The 19,960-nt window shown below is 32.9% G+C and overlaps 1 protein-coding gene across 4 annotated transcripts in view; it reads left to right on the plus strand.

Moving 5' to 3' along the window:
- Positions 1 to 19,960, plus strand: part of CDH19 (cadherin 19) — a 230,725-nt gene that overhangs the window by 126,718 nt on the left and 84,047 nt on the right. For all 4 annotated transcript variants that reach the window (XM_074274235.1, XM_074274253.1, XM_074274226.1 and 1 more), the window contains one exon: positions 19,600 to 19,719. In XM_074274235.1, the coding sequence (XP_074130336.1) occupies positions 19,600 to 19,719 (120 nt within the window). The remainder of the gene's footprint in view (positions 1 to 19,599; positions 19,720 to 19,960) is intronic.

The raw sequence follows: 19,960 nt of genomic DNA on the forward strand, positions 1-19,960 counted from the left end.
TTAGAGGAAAATTTATATCTCTTGGATAAAATATAGAGAAGATTGAAGAATTAGGCATGCAACTAAAAAAAACAAACTATTAAAAAAAATTACAAATCCCAATTAAGCACCAAATTTGAAAATAAAAGGGGAGATTAATAAAATGAAATTGAGAAAACTCTTGAACTGATAAATAAAACTAAGAATCAGTTCTATAAAAAAACTAACAACATATATAAACCATTAGTTAATATGATTATAAAAAGGAAAAGACAAAATCAAATTTTTATTCATAAAAATGAAAAGAGAGATCTTTCCACCAATGAAGAAGAAATTAGAGCAATAATTAGGAGATATTTTGTCCATGTAAATTTCAATAAATATGATAATATAAGTGAAATGGAGTAATACCTGCAAAAATATAAATTACCCAGATTACAGAAGAGGAAATAAATTTCTTAAGTAGTCCCATTTTAGTAAAATAAATGGAACAAGCTATTAATCAACTCTCTAAGAAACAAATTCTCCAGGGCCAGATGGATTTACATGTGAATTCTACCAAACATTTAAATAACAATTAATTCCAATACTATGTAAACTATTTGAAAAAACAGGGAAAGAAGGAGTCTAACCAAATTCCTTTTCTGACACAGACATGGTGCTGGTACCTAAACCAGGTAGGGTGAAAACAGAGAAAAAAAAATTATAGACTTATTTACCTAATGAATATTTATACAAAAATCTTAAATAAAATATTAGCAAAGAGATTACACAAAGTCATCTTCAGAATAATACAATATGACCAACAAGGATTTATATCAGGAATGCAGAGCTGGTTCAATATTAGGAAAACCATTACCATAATTGACTATATCAGTAACTAAACTAACAAAAATCATATATCTCAATAAATGTCTAAAAAAGCATTTGAAAAAGAATCTAACATCCATTCATATTAAAAATAATAGAGTACAGGAATAAATTAAGTTTTCCTAAAAATGATCAATAGCATCTATTTGAAATTATCAGCAAACATATCTAATGGAGACAAACTAAAACCTTTCCCAATAAAGAAAACTGAAAACTGATATGACAGAAATATGCATTGATTCACACCTAATACCTTATATCAAGATAAGTTCGAAATGGGTTCATGATTTGGATATAACGAGTACTATTATAAGCAAATTAGAAGAACTCTCAGATCTGTGGAGAAGAAACAGATTTGTGTCCCAAAAAGAACTTTGTGTCCCACAAAGAACATTATTGACAAAAAAAAATAATAATTAATTTTGATTATATTGTTAAAAACATTTTGTACAATCAAAATTAATTCAGACAAGATAAGAAGGGAAACAATAAAGTAGGAAAACATATTTACATGCATAGTTTTTCATAAAGACCTCATTTCTAAAAAAAATAGAAAATTGACTCAAATGTTTAAAAATTCAAGCCATTCTCCAATTGATAAATGGTGAAAGGATATAAGCAGACAGTTTTCAGAAGAAAAAATTAAAACCATTTCTAATCATATGAAAATGTGCTCTAAATCACTATTGATCAAAGAAATGGAAATTAAGATAACTCTGAGGTACCACTACATACCTCTGAAACTGGCTAAGCTGACAGGAAAATATAGTGATGAATATTGGAGAGTATATGGGAAAACTGGGACACATTGTTGGTGGAACTTTGAATGGATCCAGCCATTCTAGATAGCAATTTGCAACCATGTCCAAAGGGCTATCAAATTGTGCAAACCCTTTAATCCAGCAGTGTTTCTTAGATCCCAAAAAGATTTTAAAGGAGGCAAAGGGACCCACATGTACAGAAATGTTTGTGGCAGCCCTTTTTGTAGTGGCAAGAAACTAGAAACTGAAGGAATGCTCATCAGTTGAAGAATGGCAGAATAAGTTATGCTACATGAGTGTTATAGAATATTATTATCCTATAAAAATGATCAGCAGGATGATTTCAGAGAGATCTAGAGAGACTTATATGAACTAATACTAAATGAAATGAGCCAATCCAGGACATAATTGTATATTGGAAACTAAAAGATTAGATGATGATCTACTATACTTGACATGGCACTGCAGAACAAACAGTGAGATGATTCAGACTACTTGTAGAGGTGGAAAAAAAATTGTACCAGAAAAAGGGTAAAATGGGGCTACTAAATCTCACAAAGAGGAATAGGAAACCTGTAACATGGTGTTGTCTCCAGAAGCTGCCAATTGCTCTCTGGGAGGAGATCTGCTGTGTCAACTCAAATCTCTCAGACAGATTCTTCTTCCTATAGAGAGCCAACTTCCCTTCCTGCAGAGAGCAACCTCAAGTCTCATCCAGACAAAACTCTCTCTTTCCTCCAGAGCTGCCCTCTTTTATCCTCCCAGAGAATGGGCATGGGATAATGCAAGAGCTTCTGGGAAAAATTACTTCAACCAATGAACTTGCTCCTCCTAAGCAGGCAAACTCCTCCCAGGAGTTCACAAGTAAAACTCCCAGTAAAGGCCGGAACTAGAGAATTGTTAAGTACCATCTTAGCACTTAGTAAGAACCTAATATCTCATTATCTCATTAGCACTTAGTAAGAACATCTCCCCCTTTCTTTTGATTTAGAACATAGGGTGGTCATGACCTTGAAACATAAATCCATCAATATGGGAAGCATTACACATAATTACATAGATTACATAAACACATAGTAACATAGTAACATAATACATGCTAAAAGTATGTAACAAATAACATGATCAAATAATCATAAATTGAAAATTTATAAATGTCCATAAGTCATATGTATGTCCATTAGTCTCATCTTGTGTTGGGAAGTCCAATGATTCCTGCTGGTTTTAAAATTCTTTAACAGTCTTCTTATTAGCTATGCTCTTTCAGTGTCAGATGTTTCTTAGATTTTATCCTTTGTTTTGAGGTTTTTCTCTTTTTTTGTCTCTCTCTGATGGTCAAGGTGAATACGACTCGTTGGCACCCATCTAATTCCTTCTCCTGCTGAAGAAATACAAGCAAACCCTCTCTCTCAGGCAGTTAACCTATCTAATATCCTTCTATTTACCACTTTCTAAATCTCTTCTCATCATCTGGCAAGTACATTTGAGTTGTTTGCACTGGACACAGCCCTATTGGTTTAAAAGGCCTGTCTTCTCCTCAAGTATAATCCATTTTTGCAATCTGATTGCCTTTTAGCTGACTTATCAAGTAATCCCTTTCTGCCATGTGATTGCTTTTCTGATGGTTGATCAAATCAGAATCTTGATCTTCTAAAGGCTCTTTGGGTGTAACATCAGCTGCCACCATGTCCCAAATCTTTTTTGCCTGGGGCCCTGGACCTGGGCCTCTCATCCATTTTCCCTGAATTATTCTACACTCTGATGCCCAATGGAGTCCTCTTTTGCATTTTGGACATGGGGTTTTAGGTCTTCTTTCACCCTGTCTTCTCACTATATATCCATATTTACACTGAGCTCTTAGATGTCCAATTTTTCCACATTGAAAACATCGCCGAGTTTCTCTAGAAGTCCCTTGCCAGGAGGGACCCTCTCTTTCCATGTTCATCATTGTCCGGATGTAAAAAGCATTTGTTCTCACTGTAGCATAGCGTCTTATGATCTCCTCTAAAGGAGCACCTTTGTCTAATCCCCATATAATTCTTTTGCAAATCTCATTGGCATTTTCCTTAGCCAGATGTCTGGTCATTATTTCTGTAGTTTCATTCTCTGCAATAGTTCTTTTGACAGCAGTTTGCAAACATCCTACAAAATCTGCAAAAGGTTCATTGGGACCTTGCTCTATTTTAGTGAAAGCCTCCCCCCAATCTATCTATCCAGGGAGGACACCCCAAGCTTTTATTGCAGCCTTAGCAATTTGCTCACATATTGTCATGGTATAATTAATCTGTTCTGAATTCTCTCCATACCGACCTTCACCAGCTAAGTGCTCAAAAGTGAATTTTGTGTTAACTCCTATTTCCAAGTTGCATGTGACTTGGATTTTACAAAATTCATGAAACTTTGCAAGCCATAACAAATTTTGTCCAGGTTTTAAGCATGTCTTTGGCATGGATTTCCAATCATTTGGGGTTAGGACTTTATAAGACAAACCATCTAGTAACATTTTAACATAAGCTGATGTAGCCCCATAAAGGGTACAACCTTCTTTAATTTTATTCAAATCTAAAGGTACATATCTTCTCCTTTTTTGACCTACAGAGTCAATCTCTTCAATCACAGGATATGCATATATAAAATCACTTATATCCTGTCCTTCTCTCTGCTTCACAGGCAATTCTGTTTGTGTTTCTGCCTCTTCCCCTCCTCCTTCTTGCTCCACCCCTGAAGGGTTAATTGAGGGAGGAGATGGGAAATGCTCCTGTTGCTCAGAATTGTACTTTACTTCATTGTTATCTGATTCATCCTTTTCACCTAGTTTAGTTGACACTTCCCCATTTTGCTCCTTCTTCTCTTCCTTTAGAAAAACATTTTTTAAAGCCATTTGGATTAAATTGTAGGTATGAAGTGTATCTTTGAAAATTGAGTCTGGTCTAGAATTGTAGTGCTCACCTAATTGCTTTCCTACTAATTCCCATTCATCTAGATCCAATTCTTCTTCCAGAGAAAAACAAGGACATATGACCTTCACAGTTTTTAAAAGTTCAGTAATCTCCTCCAAAATTATAATCAATCCCTGGCTTTTCATAACCTTGATGATGCTCTCTAAACATTTTCCTTGAACAGAAGGAGTTTGCCCCATTTCACTATTAGAGATTGCTGGTTTAGCCCTTAATAAGTTAAGTTCCTTATTTGTCTATTAGAATGCTCATTTAATCTTTAACAAAATTTCCTTGTTACTCATAGTTCTGGGTCAGAGAGACTGAGATCTGGATTGGAGGCTTTTCCACTGGAATCAGGAGCATGTCTGTCCCTGGTTCAGGCACCAAATTGTGATGGTCCGGTCTACCTCCTCTGAAGGGCTCAGAATAAGTCCTTGTCAGGATAAGCAAAAGTTCTTGCTCCATGTTGTAGATGCCAATATGTAACGTGCTGTTGTCTCCAGAAGCTGCCAATTGCTCTCTGGGAGGAGATCTGCTGTGTCAATTCAAATCTCTCAGACAGATTCTTCTTCCTGCAGAGAGCAGCCTCAAGTCTCATCCAGACAAAACTCTCTCTTTCCTCCAGAGCTGCCCTCTTTTATTCTCCCAGAGAATGGGCGTGGGATAATGCAAGAGCTTCTGGGAAAAAATTACTTCAACCAATGAACTTGCTCTTCCTAAGCATGCAAGCTCTTCCCCAGGAATTCACAAGTAAAACTCCCAGTAAAGGCCGGAACTAGAGAATTGTCAAGTACCAACTTACCACTTAGTAAGGACCTAATATCTCATTATCTCATTAGCACTTAGTAAGAACCTAACAGAAACCTATTATATCTGAGGGAAAGAAGGGGGGGGGAAATGAACAAAGTGTGTATCTTACTCTCATTAGAATTGGCTTAAAGAGAAAAATATTAGACATTTGTGCTCTACAGAGAACCTACTCCCACATCATTGAAAATTATGAGGTGAAAAGTGAAAAGGAAAGGAGCAAGCTAAGTGGAAGGGAATACAGAAATTGTGAGGAAAAGAGGTAAGAAAAAGGGAGGAATTCTAAGGTAGGCAGAAGGATCCTAAAAAAGGAGGGTTCTAAGAGGTAAGTGATGCTTAAAAGTTTAATACCGGGAAGGGGGATAAGAGGGAAGGAAAGGAGAAAAGCATAAGCAGGGTTAACAAGATGGCAAGTAATACAGAATTAATAAGTTTAACCATAAATGTGAATGGGTTAAACTCCCCCATAAAGCAGAAGTGGAAAGTAGATGGGATTAAAATCCAGAATCCTACAATATGTGGTTTACAGCAAACACACTTGAAGCAGGGTGATACAGAGTAAAGGTAAAAGGCTGGAACAGAATCTACTATGCTTCAGGTGAAGTAAAAAAAGACAGGGGGTGCAATGCTGATCTCAGATCAAGCTAAAGCAAAATTTGATATAATTAAAAGGGATAAGTAAGAACACTATATCTTGCTAAAGGGTAATATAGATAATGAAGCAATATCAATATTAAAGATATATGCGCTAAGTGGTATAGCATCTAATTTCTTAAAATAGAAATTAAGAGAGCTACAAGAAAAAAATAGACAGCAAAACTATAATAATGGGAGATCTCAACCTTGTACTCTCAGAATTAGATAAGTCAAACAACAAAATAAATAAGAAAGAAGTCAAAGAGGGAAAAAGAATACTAGAAAAGCTAGGTTTGATGGCTCTCTGGAGAAAACTAAATAGAGACAGAAAGGAGTATACTTTCTTCTCAGCAGTTCATGGAACCTATACAAAATTGACCATATATTAAAACACAAAATCCTCAAATTCAAATGCAGAAAGGCAGAAATAGTAAATGCATCCTTTTTGGGGCAGCTAGGTGGCACAATGGATAGAGCACTAGCCTTGAATTCAGGAGAACCTGAGTTCAAATATAGTCTCAGACACTTAACACTTCCTAGCTGTGTGACCCTGGGCAAGTTACTTAACCCCAGCCTCAGGGGGAAAAAAAAAATGCATCCTTTTCAGAACACAACACAATGAAAATTACATTCAATAAAAAGCCAGGGGAAAATAGACCAAAACTAATGGAAACTAAATAATGTCATCCTAAAGAATGAGTAGGTGAAACAGCAAATCATACACATAATTAATAACTTCAACCAAGAAAATGATAATGATGAGATGTAATACCAAAGAGTATTGGATGCAGCCACAGCAATAATAATGGAAAATTTTATATGTTTAGAGGCCTACTTGCATAAAAAAGAGAAAGAGAAAGTCAGTGAATTGTACTTGAAATTTAAAAAAGCTAGAAAAGTAACAAATTTAAAACCCCCAGTCAAACACTAAACATGAAATTCTAAAAATAAAAGGTGTGATTAATAAAATTGAAAGTAAAAAAAAAAAATCTATTGAATAATAAGTAAAATAGAGTTGGTTTTATGAAAAAAAAAAACAAGAAAATAGATAAACCCTTAGTAAATCTGATTTTAAAAAAGGAAAGAGGAAAAACGAGAAGGGAGAACTTGACACTAGTGAAGAGGAAATTAGAGCAATAATTAGGACTCAGTTTGCCCAACTTTATTCCAATAAATTCTATAACTTAAATGAAATGGAAGAATACCTTCAAAAATATAGCTTGCCCAGATCAATACAGGAAGAAGTAAATTAGTTAAACCATTTTAGAAAATGAAATAGAACAAGCTAATAATCTTTTCTTGGAATATGGTGTTAAGTGTGGGTCCATTCCTAGTTTCTGCCATACTAATTTCCAATTTCCCCAACAGTTTTTGTCAAACAGTGCATTCTTATTCAAAAAGCTGGGGTCTTTGGGTTTGTCAAACACTAAATTATTAAACTTATTGACTGTTTTGTCCTGTGAACCTAACCTATTACATTGATCAACTAATCTATTTCTTAGCCAATACTAAATGGTTTTGGTGACTGTTGCTTTATAATATAGCTGTAAATCTGGTACAGCTAGGCAACCTTCATTTGATTTTTTTTCACTGGTTCCTTTGAATGTCTTGACCTTTTATTGTTCCAGATGAATTTTGTTGTTATTTTTTCTAGTTCATTAAAATAGTTTTTTGGGAGTCTAATGAGCATATAATTAGTATAGCAGTAAATAAACAGATTAGTTTAGATAATATTGCCATATTTATTATATTTGTTCAACCTATTGAAGAGCACTTAATATTTTTTTCCAATTGGAAATATAAATTCAATTGGTTACATCTGACTTTATTTGTGTGGAAAGTTTTTTGTAGTTTTGCTCACCTAGTTCCTGATTTTCCCTTGACAGATAGATTCTCAAATATTTTACACTATCAGCAGTTACTTAAGTGGAATTTTTCTTTGTAATTTTAACTGTTGGATTTTGTTAGTGATGTATAAGAATACTGATGATTTATGTAGGTTTATTTTGTATCATGCAACTTTGCTAAAGTTGTGGAATATTTCTAATAGCTTTTTAGTAGAATCTCTGAAGTTCTTTAAGTATACCATCATATCATCTGCAAAGAGTAATAATTTGGTTTCCTCATTACCTACTCGAATTCCTTTAACCTCTTTCTCAACCCTTATTACTGAAACTAGAATTTCTAATACAATAGTGAATAGTAATGTTAATAGTGGGCAACTTTATTTCACTTCTGATCTTATTGGGAATGGTTCCAGTTTGCTCCCATTACATATGATGCTTACTGATGGTTTTTAATAGATGCTACTGAGTATTTTAAAGAAAAATTTATTTATTCCTATACTCTCAAGTGTTTTTAATAGGAATGGATGCTGGATTTTATCAAACGCTTTTTTTGCATTTTATTGAGATGATCATATGATTTTTGTTAATTTGGTTATTGATATAATCAATTATGCTAATAGTTTTCCTGATATTGAACCAGCCCTTTATTCCTGGTGTAAATCCTACTTGGTCATGGTGTATTATCCTGTGGATGATTTTTTGTAATATTTTTGCTAATATTTTATTTAAGATTTTAGCTTCAATATTCATTAGGGAGATCAGTTTATAATTTCCTTTCTCTGTTTGCAACTTGCCTGGATTCAGTAACAGTACCATGTCTGTGTCATTAAAAAAAAAAAAAAAAAAAAAAAAACTTGATAGGAGTCCTTCATTCCCTATTTTTTCAAATACTTTGTATACCATAGGGATTAATTGTTCTTTAAATGTTTGGTAGAAATCATATGTAAATCAATGTGGTCCTGGGAATATTTTTTAAAATTATAACTTTTTATTGAAAGAACATATGGATGGGTAATTTTTTTTTTTTTTACATCATTATCCCTTGCACTCACTTCTGTTCTGACTTTTCCCTTTTCTCCCTCCACCCCCTACCCTAGATGGTAGGCAGTCTTATACATTTTAAATATGTTACATTATATACCAGATGCAATATATGTGTGAAGAATGGTACAGTTCTCTTATTGCACAAGAAGAATTGGATTCAGAAGGTAAAAATAATCTAGGAAGAAAAACAAAAATGCAAGTAGTCTAGATGCATTTGTCTGTGTTCCTTCTCTCGGTGAAGCTGATTCTGTCTATCATTAATCAATTGGAACTGAATTAGATCTTTTCATTGTCAAAAATATCCACTTCCATCAGAACACATTCTCATACAGTATTGTTGTTGAAATATATAATGATCTCCTGGTTCTGCTCATTTCACTCAGCATCAGTTCACATAAGTCTCTCCAAGCCTCTCTGTATTCATCCTGCTGGTCATTTCTTACAGAACAATAATATTCCATAACATTCATATAACACAATTTACCCAGCCATTCTCCAATTGATGGGCATCCATTCATTTTTTAGTTTCTGTCCACTACAAAAAAGAGCTACCACAATATTTTTCCATATACAGATCCCTTTCTCTTCTTTAGTATCTCTTTGGGATTTAAGCCCACTAGTGACACTACTGGATCAAAGGGTATATACAATTTGGTAATATTTTGAGCATAATTTAAAATGCTCTCCAGAAAGATTGGATTCATTTAGAAATCCACCAACAATGTATCATTGTCCCAGTTTTCTCGCATCACCTCCAACATTCATCATTATTTTTTCCTGTCATCTTAGCCAATCTAACAGCTGTGTAGTGGTATCTCAAAGTTGTCTTAATTTGCATTTCTCTGATCAATAGTGATTTGGAACACTCTTTTCATATGAGTGGATATAGTTTTAATTTCATCATCAGAAAATTGTCTATTCATATCCTTTGACCATTTCTCAATTGGAGAATGGGTTGATTTCTTATAAATTAGAGTCAGTTCTTTATATATTTTGGAAATGAGGCCTTTATCAGAACCTTTAACTGTAAAAAATGTTTTCCCAAGTTATTGTTTCCTTTCTAATATTGTTTGCATTAGTTTTGTTTGTACAAAGGCCTTTTAATTTGATATAATCAAAAATTTCTATTTTGTGATAAATAATGTTCTCTAGTTCTTCTTTGGTCACCCATTCCTTCCTCTTCCATACTCTGAGCTGTAAACTATCCTATGTTCCTCTAATTTATTTATAATCTTGTTCTTTATACCTAAATCATGGGATTTTTTTCTCATGGAGATGATTAATAACTTGTTCTATTTCTTTTTCTGAAATGGGACTATTTAAGCAATTTACTTCCTCCTTTGTTAATCTGGGAAGCCTATATTTTTGAATGCAGTCATTCATTTCACTTATCAAATTTATTGGCATAAAGTTGGTCAAAGTAACTCCTAATTATTGCTCTATTTTTCTCTTAATTGGTGGAAAGTTCTCCCTTTACATTTTTAAGAGTTACAATTTGAATTTCCTCTTTCCTTTTTCTAATCAGTTTTATCAAAGGTTTACCTATTTATTGTTTTTTTTTTCATAAAACCAACTCTTAATTTTATTTATTAATTCAATAGTATTTTTTACTTTCAATTTTATCAATTTCTTCTTTTAATTTTAGATTTTCAAATTTAGTATTTAATTGTTTTTTTTTAATTTGATATTTTTCTAGCTTTTTAAAGTTGCAAGCCTAATTCATTGATCATATCTTTTTCTATTTTATTCAAGTAATCCTCTAAATATATAAAATTTCCCATTATTATCACTTTGACTGCATCCTACAAATTTTGATATGTTGCCTCATTGTCGTCCTCTTGGATGAAATCATTAATTGTATCTATAATACATCATCAGTATCATTCTTTAAGATGAGATTATTTAGTTTCCAATTACTTTTTAGGCTATGTACCCTATTTAGCTTTTTATTGAATGTAATTTTTATTACTTCATGATGTAAAAAGAATGCCTTTACTATTTCTGGCTTTCTGCATTTAATTTTGAGATCTTTATGTCCTACTGTATGCCTACTTTTTTTTATAGGTTCCATGAACTGCTGAGAAGAAAGTGTATTCTTTCTGTCTCCATTCAGTTTTCTCCAAAGATCTATCATACCTGTCTTTTCTAATATTCTACTTACCTCTTTAACTTCTTTTTTATTTGTTTTGTGGTTTGATTAATCTAATTCCTAGAATGCAAGGTTGCAATCTTCCACTATTATAGTTTTGCTACCTATTTCTTTTTGAAATTCTCTTAACTTCTTCTTTAGGGGGTGAGATCCTATACTACTTTGTGCATATATGTTTAGTTTTAATATTGGTTCATTTTCTGAGCTACCCTTAAGAAGATATAGTTTCCTTTCTCATCTCTTTTAATTATATCATTTTTTTTTTGCATTTGATTGATATAAGGATGGCTACCCCTGATTTTTTTTTTTAACTTCATCTGAAGCATAACAGATTCTGCTCTAGCCTTTCACATTTACTGAGTATGTATCACCCTGGTTTAAATGCGTTTCCTGCAAAAAACATATTGTACGATTCTGGCTTTTAATCCAGTCTGCTATCTGCTCACATTTTCCTGTAAAATAGTATCTAGTCTCTTTTTTTTAATCATAATTTTCAGGAAGTCCAATTATCTTCAGATTATCTCTTCTAGTTATATTTTCTAGGCCTGTTATTTTTACAAGTAGATATTTAACATTTTTTCCTATTTTATTCATTTTGGGGAGGGATTTGCTTGACTGATTCTTGATGTCTCAAGATAATCATTCATTTCTATTTGTTCAGTTCTGATTTTTAATGAGTTATTTTCTTCATTAGCTTTTTTTTTTTTTTTTAACTTTTTTGTATACGTACAGGTGAGTGTTCAAATAAGTTGTTTTGCTCTATGGATTTTTTTTTTTTCCATTTCACTATTTTTTTTACTAAGTTATTTTCTTTTTCCAATTCACAAATCCTACTTTCCTAGGAGTTCTGTAGCTTTTCCATTTCACAGGAAGTTGTTTTTGTTTACCACTTCATCACATTTTTCTTTTAGTGAGTTATATGTCCTTTCTGTACTCTCTTGCAGAGCTTCTCTTTCCTTTCCCCATTTTTCTTCTAACTCTTATTTAAGATCTTTTTACAATTTCTTCTAGGAGAGCCTTGTGTGATGGGGATCAGATTACATCCCTTTGGATGTAATCTAGATGTCTAGAGAGTGTCTGCTGTTAGTCTCCTCCAAGTTGAAAACCTGCTCACTTTCTGTATAGAAGCTATCAATGGTTAGAGTTCACTTGGATTTTTTTTTTTTTATTTTTTTTAACCTTTATGGTCTTCCTTCAGGGCAAGGTAGTTAACAGCTTCCTCTGCAGAACAGGGATAGATAGATAGACAGTAGCTACCCTGCAAATAGGCTGCAAAGAACAGCTGAGCTGGAGAAGTGCCCTGTGAAGAGCCCTGCAACTGAAGTTCGACTGCCCCAGGTAGGCCCCACATCCTCCCCTGCTGTATAGATTTGTGGCTGCCCCAGGCAGAGCCACCTTTGTGTATAGAAGTATGGCCCTGGGCAAAAGCCCCACACTGCAGAATGTGGCTGCACAGCTGTGCTGTAGTCCATGCTGAGTCACTTCTGGTGCCTGGTAGGTGTAGGCAGATCCTGTTAAACTGCGGTGTTTTAGAGTGCACTTTACCTTTTGGTGTTTATGTAACTTCCCTCCTAATCTACTGCTTTGCAAACAAAGAAGAGCAGCCAACCTATGTTAGAGTCCTCCCTACAAATTCTCCACTCACAGAGATTGCCCCCCCCCCATTGAATAAGAAATTAAAATTTCATATTAGAATTGTAAGCTCACTCAAATCTAACAGGCCTGAGCTTCTAAATTATGGGAATTTGACCGTTCCATGAATTCTATATGTCCTTGACAATAGATACCGGGAACTAGCCATCCCTGGGAATGTTTATGCTTAGGGCTGGGTGGCTTCCTCCCTGAGCATATACAATTACTAAGGAAATACGTCAAGATATAGACGTATGGAATGAGTCAAATCACCAGGTGGTCACATATTTTACATATATATATATATATATGTCAAAATATAGACGACATGGAATGAGTCAAAACACCAGATGGTCACATATTTTACACATGTATACTTGCCAGACTTCTTGGCTGAAAGCCCTCTTTGTCTAAAAAGAGTATAAAAGGTTAGTTTTCTATATCTCCGTCGAGTCTCACCGGTGGGGAGGATGCTTCGCCAGGGAAAATCTTTACACAATTCAAGTTGAATGAGGCTGAAACGGGGCTCCCAGCCATTTGAGTTTTTTAGGTTCCCTTGAATTGATGATGTATTCTCTTCCTCTATCTGCTATAATTGTCATGTTGTTAATTGTTCTTATTTCTATTTATTTGTTTGTGTAAATCTAAATTGTCTGTACCTTGTCTTGTTTGATTAAAACTTTTTACTTTTACTTTTTAACTGAGCTTGAGAGTGCCATTTATAAGAGCAAATCCGAACTTTTCTTTAAAATCATAATACACCCATTCTGCTCAGTTTGCTAATCTCCATGTTCTGTCTCCCTGCTTTTAACTGGCCTGCTCCCACTAATTAGGACAAACCATTTCTGGTGATTTTCCAGATTATCTTTGACTGGTAATTTGTTGTACTCCCAATATTTGTGGATTTTACCAGTCAAGTACTATTTTGAGGCTGCATTTTAAAATTAGTAGTGAGGGTACAAGCAGAGCTTAGAATGATGCATGTGTCTTCTCCTCCATCTTGGCTCTGCTGCAGGGATACAATTGTGACCATCAGAATAGATCCCTTCTGTGAGAAAATGATATTGATGCAAGGAGACTGAAAGACAGATGAATTTTCTGACCTCTCTCCTTTTTTCTCTTGCCTCCAATTTATTTCATCCCCAAATTCACAAGCAACATCTGCATCAGTAAAGGCTGAGTTTCAATTCTTTCAAGTGTGTTATGATTCACAGCTGTGGAGGCTTTCCAGAGAAATGAGTCTCTCTTCCACACTTAGGCATAGTCCTTAACAACCTGCAGTGGATCTTAGGAAAAAAAAAAAAAAAAAACTATGGAGGAGTACACCTGAATTCAAAAAGAATGAATCTGTAGCTGATCAATTGCATTATAACTTAGCCAGTACCAGATGGTCTGGATGACTTCTGCTTTATAATAAAACTTTAAGGCTGGGACAGCTAGGTCACCTTCATTTGCATTTTCTTCATTAATTCCCTCAAAATTCTTGATTTTATATTCTTCTAGATGAACTTTGTTATTATTTTTTTTTTCTAGCTCTGTAAAACAATTTCTTAGGAGATTTATTGATGGCAATGCATAAATAGATTAATATAGGTAGAATTTTAATTTTTATTATATTTGCTTGGCCTATAATATGAACACTTGATATCTTTTTTCCAGTTGATTAGACCTGACTTTATTTATGTAGTAAGTGTTTTGTACTTGTGTTCATTTAGTTCCTGACTTTGCCTTGGCAGATATTTTCCCAAATAACTTATATTATCTACAGTTATTTTCAATGGGATTTCTCTTTGAATCACAATACTGGATTTGTTAGTGTTGGTGATTTGTGTGGATTTAATTTTTATTCTGAAACTTTGCTGAAGTTGTGAATTGTTAATGGTAATTTTTTTCAGTTTATTCTCTAGAATTCTCTAAATATACCATCATGTCATCTGTAAAGTATTATCATTTGTTTAAGTTGTTACCTATTCTAATATATTTAATTTCATTTTTCTTCTTTTATTGCTAAAGATAACATGTCTAATATAATATTGAATATTAATGGTAATATTGGGCAACTTTGTTTCAATCCTGATCTTATCTGGAATGGGTCTAGTTTATCCCTATTACATATACTGCTTGCCTGCTTGCTGATAGCTTTAAAGATATGTTACTGATCATTTTAAGGAAAACTCCATGTATTCTTATATTCTCTGGTGTTTTTTAATAGGAAAAGGCGTTACATTTTTTCAAATGGTTTTTCTGAAGCTATTGAGATAATCTTATGATTATGTTAGTTTGATTATTCATATAGTCAATTATGCTAATGTTTTTTCTAATATTGAACCAGCCCTGTATTGACTTTGGATTAGATAAATAATTATTAGCTGAGTGAAGAAGTTGAGTGTAACCCCAACTTTAATAACTAAAATGTGCAAAGCATTATGCAATTAATATAAGAAATGTTGTTATTGTTAAATGTTTACTTTCTTCTACTACATGACTATGAATTTTTTTGAAATACTATTTTTCTTTGCCATAGAAACACACACACACACATATATGTATGTATATATATATATATATATATATATATATATATATATATATATATGTATATATATATATATATATATATATATGTAGCATATATATGTATACAAACACAGAGAATAGGTTACTATGGTTATTATATTCTATGTGCAGGTATATAGTATGAAAAATGCTTTCAGTATCATGTAACAATTTCCAAATGATCAAATTATTTAAAAGAGAGAGATGGAGAGAAAGAGTGAGTGAGAGAGAGAGAGAGAGAGAGAGAGAGAGAGAGAGAGAGAGAGAGATGAAGCATTCTCTTGACACTGTTGACACTGAAAATCACATATCAAGGAAAATTTGCTAAAGATGAATCTTAAGGCATTATCTTAACATTTCTGATCAGAAGTGGGTTGTATTTCTCTCCAGGAGCCATGAGCACAGGGCTTGTTAGTTTGGCACAGTCACTTCATTCAGAGACTAGATTGGTCTATTCCCTTTTGAGTTGCCAACTCTTTCTAATACCCTACTATATATTTTTCCATAAATACGTATAAACATGTTTCCCCTCTTTCGTCATACATCTTATGTTCAAACATATCAGAAAATGCCTCTTTTGGGGTAAGTTGTTGAATATTCAATTAGCCTATTTAGCAAATGCAATAGTGATTTGGTCAAGTCAGGTTATTGACCCAAATAGTTTCCACTAGATCAGCTATTATCTTAAGTTTGTGGTTTTCTCAACCTCAGGACTCTTGGTTGTAGCTGAATCCACCTGAGAATTCCTAGCTCTTCAGTTTCTTGTTTGCTCAAGGCTTCTGTTAATCACCTAAATTTTCTTTGGAATCTTAACCTTTCTTAACCTCTCACATTCTGAATAACTCTTGGTCAGTAGTACCCATTATTCTATACTACCTCAAAGATTGTAACACAGTGGAAACCCATCTTTTCACCATTTCTCATAGAGAGATGTAATCTTTTTTGTCAAATAAGCCATGAAAAAATTAGCTCAAGAAGGTATCTTATTGCTAATGGAGTAAGTAGACAAAAATATCCTCACAACTTACTGTTGTGACCTTTTATAAATGCCTCTTTAGAAGACTATTTCTTTTGCAATGTACTCCTGTTGACAGACTCATGAGATTGTTACCAATTTCACAAGTCATATATAGCTAACATTCCACTACAGATGAAATATTATCCTGCAGATTGATTCTGCTGTATCTCTGGTTCTATACAGAAAATAATAGCAGAAGTTTCAACTGTATAATACCCTATCAGAATCCTGTTAAATATATTTTTCTTCCTTTACTTGCTAACAGTTTATTCTGTTTAGCTTCCTCAGTGTCTTAAATTACCTATTGGTACATGGAAGTTGTTTGCTTCTAACTGTAGAATTCTCTGTAAAACTTTTTTTAAAACTCACACAAAAAAGAAATTTAGGAAGGTTGATGTACACGCCTTACATTATTATTTATGTGAATACTAGAATTTGAGATGATGATGAATGAACACAACTAAAAGTTAATAAAGATGTGATAATTTAACCCCTATTACTCTTCTAGTTCTAATAAAACTCAATTCCTTGACTCAAAGTTCTTAGCAATTTATCCCAATTTACATATTATTTTGAGATTCACATAGTACTTCATTCTTAATAACAAATATGTCATAGTTTGTACAAATATTATTATACCCATTGGATCTTTTGGAAAGTTAGACACAAGCTGGTTAAGTGATTTTTTACTAAGACACCAAATTATTAAATACTGGATTCAAGATGTAAAACAAGTTTCCACATTATTCCTAAATTTTATAACATTTAGATTTTTATGCTTGCTCTTTGTTTTTACTTTTATTTTGAGATGATATCTTTTACTCAAGCTTAAAGTGCATAATTATTCTTCAACTTAATCCAAATATTGATCAAGTATGTAAGCTTTGCTCTACTCCATCTATGACCTAGAATGTTTTACTTCTTGGGCAGCCCAGGGTCCTTGTTCTAAAGGCTTATAACAATGGTGTTATTTTATCCATTTCTTATTTACCCTATTGAAATTCAGAAAATCTGAGCACAATTGGGATCAGCTTCCACATTGCATAGATTATTAAGTTACCTATTACAGCCCGTTTTATGCCATATTTGAATATGTGTTCTACTATTCTTCTTAGGTATGTGCAGATTTTTATGGGGCAATAACAACTAATAAGAAATAATAAAGCTGATACAAAAATTAAGACACACCATACAGCTGCCAATATTGTATGATTCATAAAGCTATAATTAATAACTGGATGATACAATCTATTTTTTTTCAAAGAAGTTTAGACCCTCTAAGAAAGAAATATAATTTTTTCCTGAGTTTAGATAAGTTGTAGGCAACAGCATCAGGGTTAATTCAGGACACCTTACTTGAGGGCAACAATCTTACAATTAATTTAAATGACAAAAGACTCTCAAGACAGTGATATATTCCATCTCTCATGGAATAAAAACATCATGGTGTCTTTAAATTTCTTTTTTAGCTTCAATGTGAAAACCACTTCATAGGATTGTGTTTCTTGATTTCATTTAAACATTACTATTAAATAAAGATCTCTTCCTGTTAATGTTTTATAAATTTAATATTTAATGTACTTAATTCACCTAATTAAAATGTACTTATCTTTGGCAGCATTAAGAATTAGAATGAGGCATCAAAATGTACATTTTGATAGATGGAAGTACAGGAAATTATAAATCAAATTTTGGTGCTGCAAACAGAGGATTTGGGAAAAATAAGAAAACATGGAATGAGACACACTGGAATTAAGGAGTAGAAATGCAATTAGAAAGAGAAGAGGCATACTAAAATATAAAAGTTCCTTATGATACAATTTTTATTCAAAATAAATTAAAGTGTAGCTTTTAAAAATGAGTATTGATTAAAAACATAGCATGTAATCTCTGTGCCTTATTGTTAATTTTTACTTAATTTTAAGGAATATTTTGTAGGTTTATTTTCCTAGAAGTCTCCTTGAAAACAAGGAATATTTTGTTTTTTTTTGTCAGTGCTTTTGCTTTTTAGAAGCATTGTCTACTTGCCAGATATTTTGCTAAGACCTGGGTTTTCATAGAAAAGCAAAACCACAGGTCCTGCTTTAAAGAAACAACATACAAATGGAAACAACATACAAACAAGTTATACTTAGATATTTTAGGGCTAATTTCTCTCTCTCTCTCTCTCTCTCTCTCTCTCTCTCTCTCTCTCTCTCTCTCTCTCTCTCTCTCTCTCTCTTTCTTTCTCCCCCCCCCCTTAGGCTGGGGTTAAGTGACTTGCCCAGGGTCACACAGCTAAGAAGTGTTAAGTATCTGAGATCAGATTTGAACTTGGGTCCTCCTGAATTCAGGGCTGGTGCTCTATCCACTATCAGGGCTAATCTCAGAAAGAAGAGGGGGAAAATATAGCAAAAGATTATACTTTATCTGAGACTTGGAGGAAACAGAGAAGGAAGCTAGGATACAGAGTTGAGTGAACACATTCTGGATTGAGGGAATAACCAGAGAAAACACTTTAAAAAACTTGTGTGAGGAATTGCAAGAAAGCTAGTGTACCTGAGTCTCATAAATTAGGAACATAATAATATGTAAAATAAGCTGAAAAATTAGGAAGGAGGCAGATTAAAAAGGGCTTTAAGAAAAATATTTCTTTTTATTTTGCCTTTGTGTCCTCAATCAGTATTTTTAATTAAATTGATGGTAATCATTGTGGTCTAAAAAAATTTAAGGTAAGTTTAGTTTATTCTTATTCTTCCAAACCAGACATTTGTATTAAATAATCAGGGAAAAATAAATTTTAATGATCTTAGGATCAGAGATAGAGAGTTGAAAATGTTTTGATTTGCATACTGCGGTTGACTAATTTAATTTTTTCAGTTGAGAAAAATTATGTGATAATATATAAATGTATCTATATTATTATTTATATAGTTAAAAAGAAAAAAAAAAAAAAAACTTCCCAGACTCCCTATTTGGTACTTAAGGCTTTGGCTACCAGGATGTGGGTAGAAAAAAAAATATTTATGGAAAGATCTTTATGTTACCTCCATCATGCCAAATGATATGTATATGAACATCAACTGTACCCCCCTTGATTCAAAAATTCAACAAATTATAATAGGTCTGATTATACTCATTTCAGAACACAGTCCATAAACGCTGCATTGTTTTGTTTATGACATTTTATTAGACTAGTCTCTATCCTTTGTTGTGTAAAAGTATGTTAGTTATCTTTCTTGCTACAGGGGAGACAGACTACAACCTCTTGCCTTTTTATCATTAATTCAAAGAGGGAAGGGAGAATGCTGTACAAGGTTTAAATTCATTGTGCAATATGGCAACATCTATAATTACTGATCACCATTTATTGTCTCCACAGGAACTTCAGTTATCCAGGTGACAGCTACAGATAATGATGATCCTTCACATGGGAATAATGCTAGACTCATTTACACTCTACTACAGGGACGTCCCTATTTTACTGTAGAGCCAACAACAGGTATTACTGACCATCAAAGTACAATTCAGTGTGCTTTAAAAAAAGGAATATATATATATATATATATATATGTATATATATATATATATAAAATAATGAAAATTAGTATCAGTTCTCAAAAACTTGTATTGTTAATCATTTATTTTCCCCATTTATTAGCTACTATGATATTTAATTTTATAAAAATAAATTAATTTATATCTAGAATAATGTTTTAATTTAGGAAAACATTGATACAATA

Source organism: Sminthopsis crassicaudata, chromosome 1 (assembly GCF_048593235.1).
Source record: "Sminthopsis crassicaudata isolate SCR6 chromosome 1, ASM4859323v1, whole genome shotgun sequence".
In the NCBI taxonomy this organism is placed as follows: domain Eukaryota; kingdom Metazoa; phylum Chordata; class Mammalia; order Dasyuromorphia; family Dasyuridae; genus Sminthopsis; species Sminthopsis crassicaudata.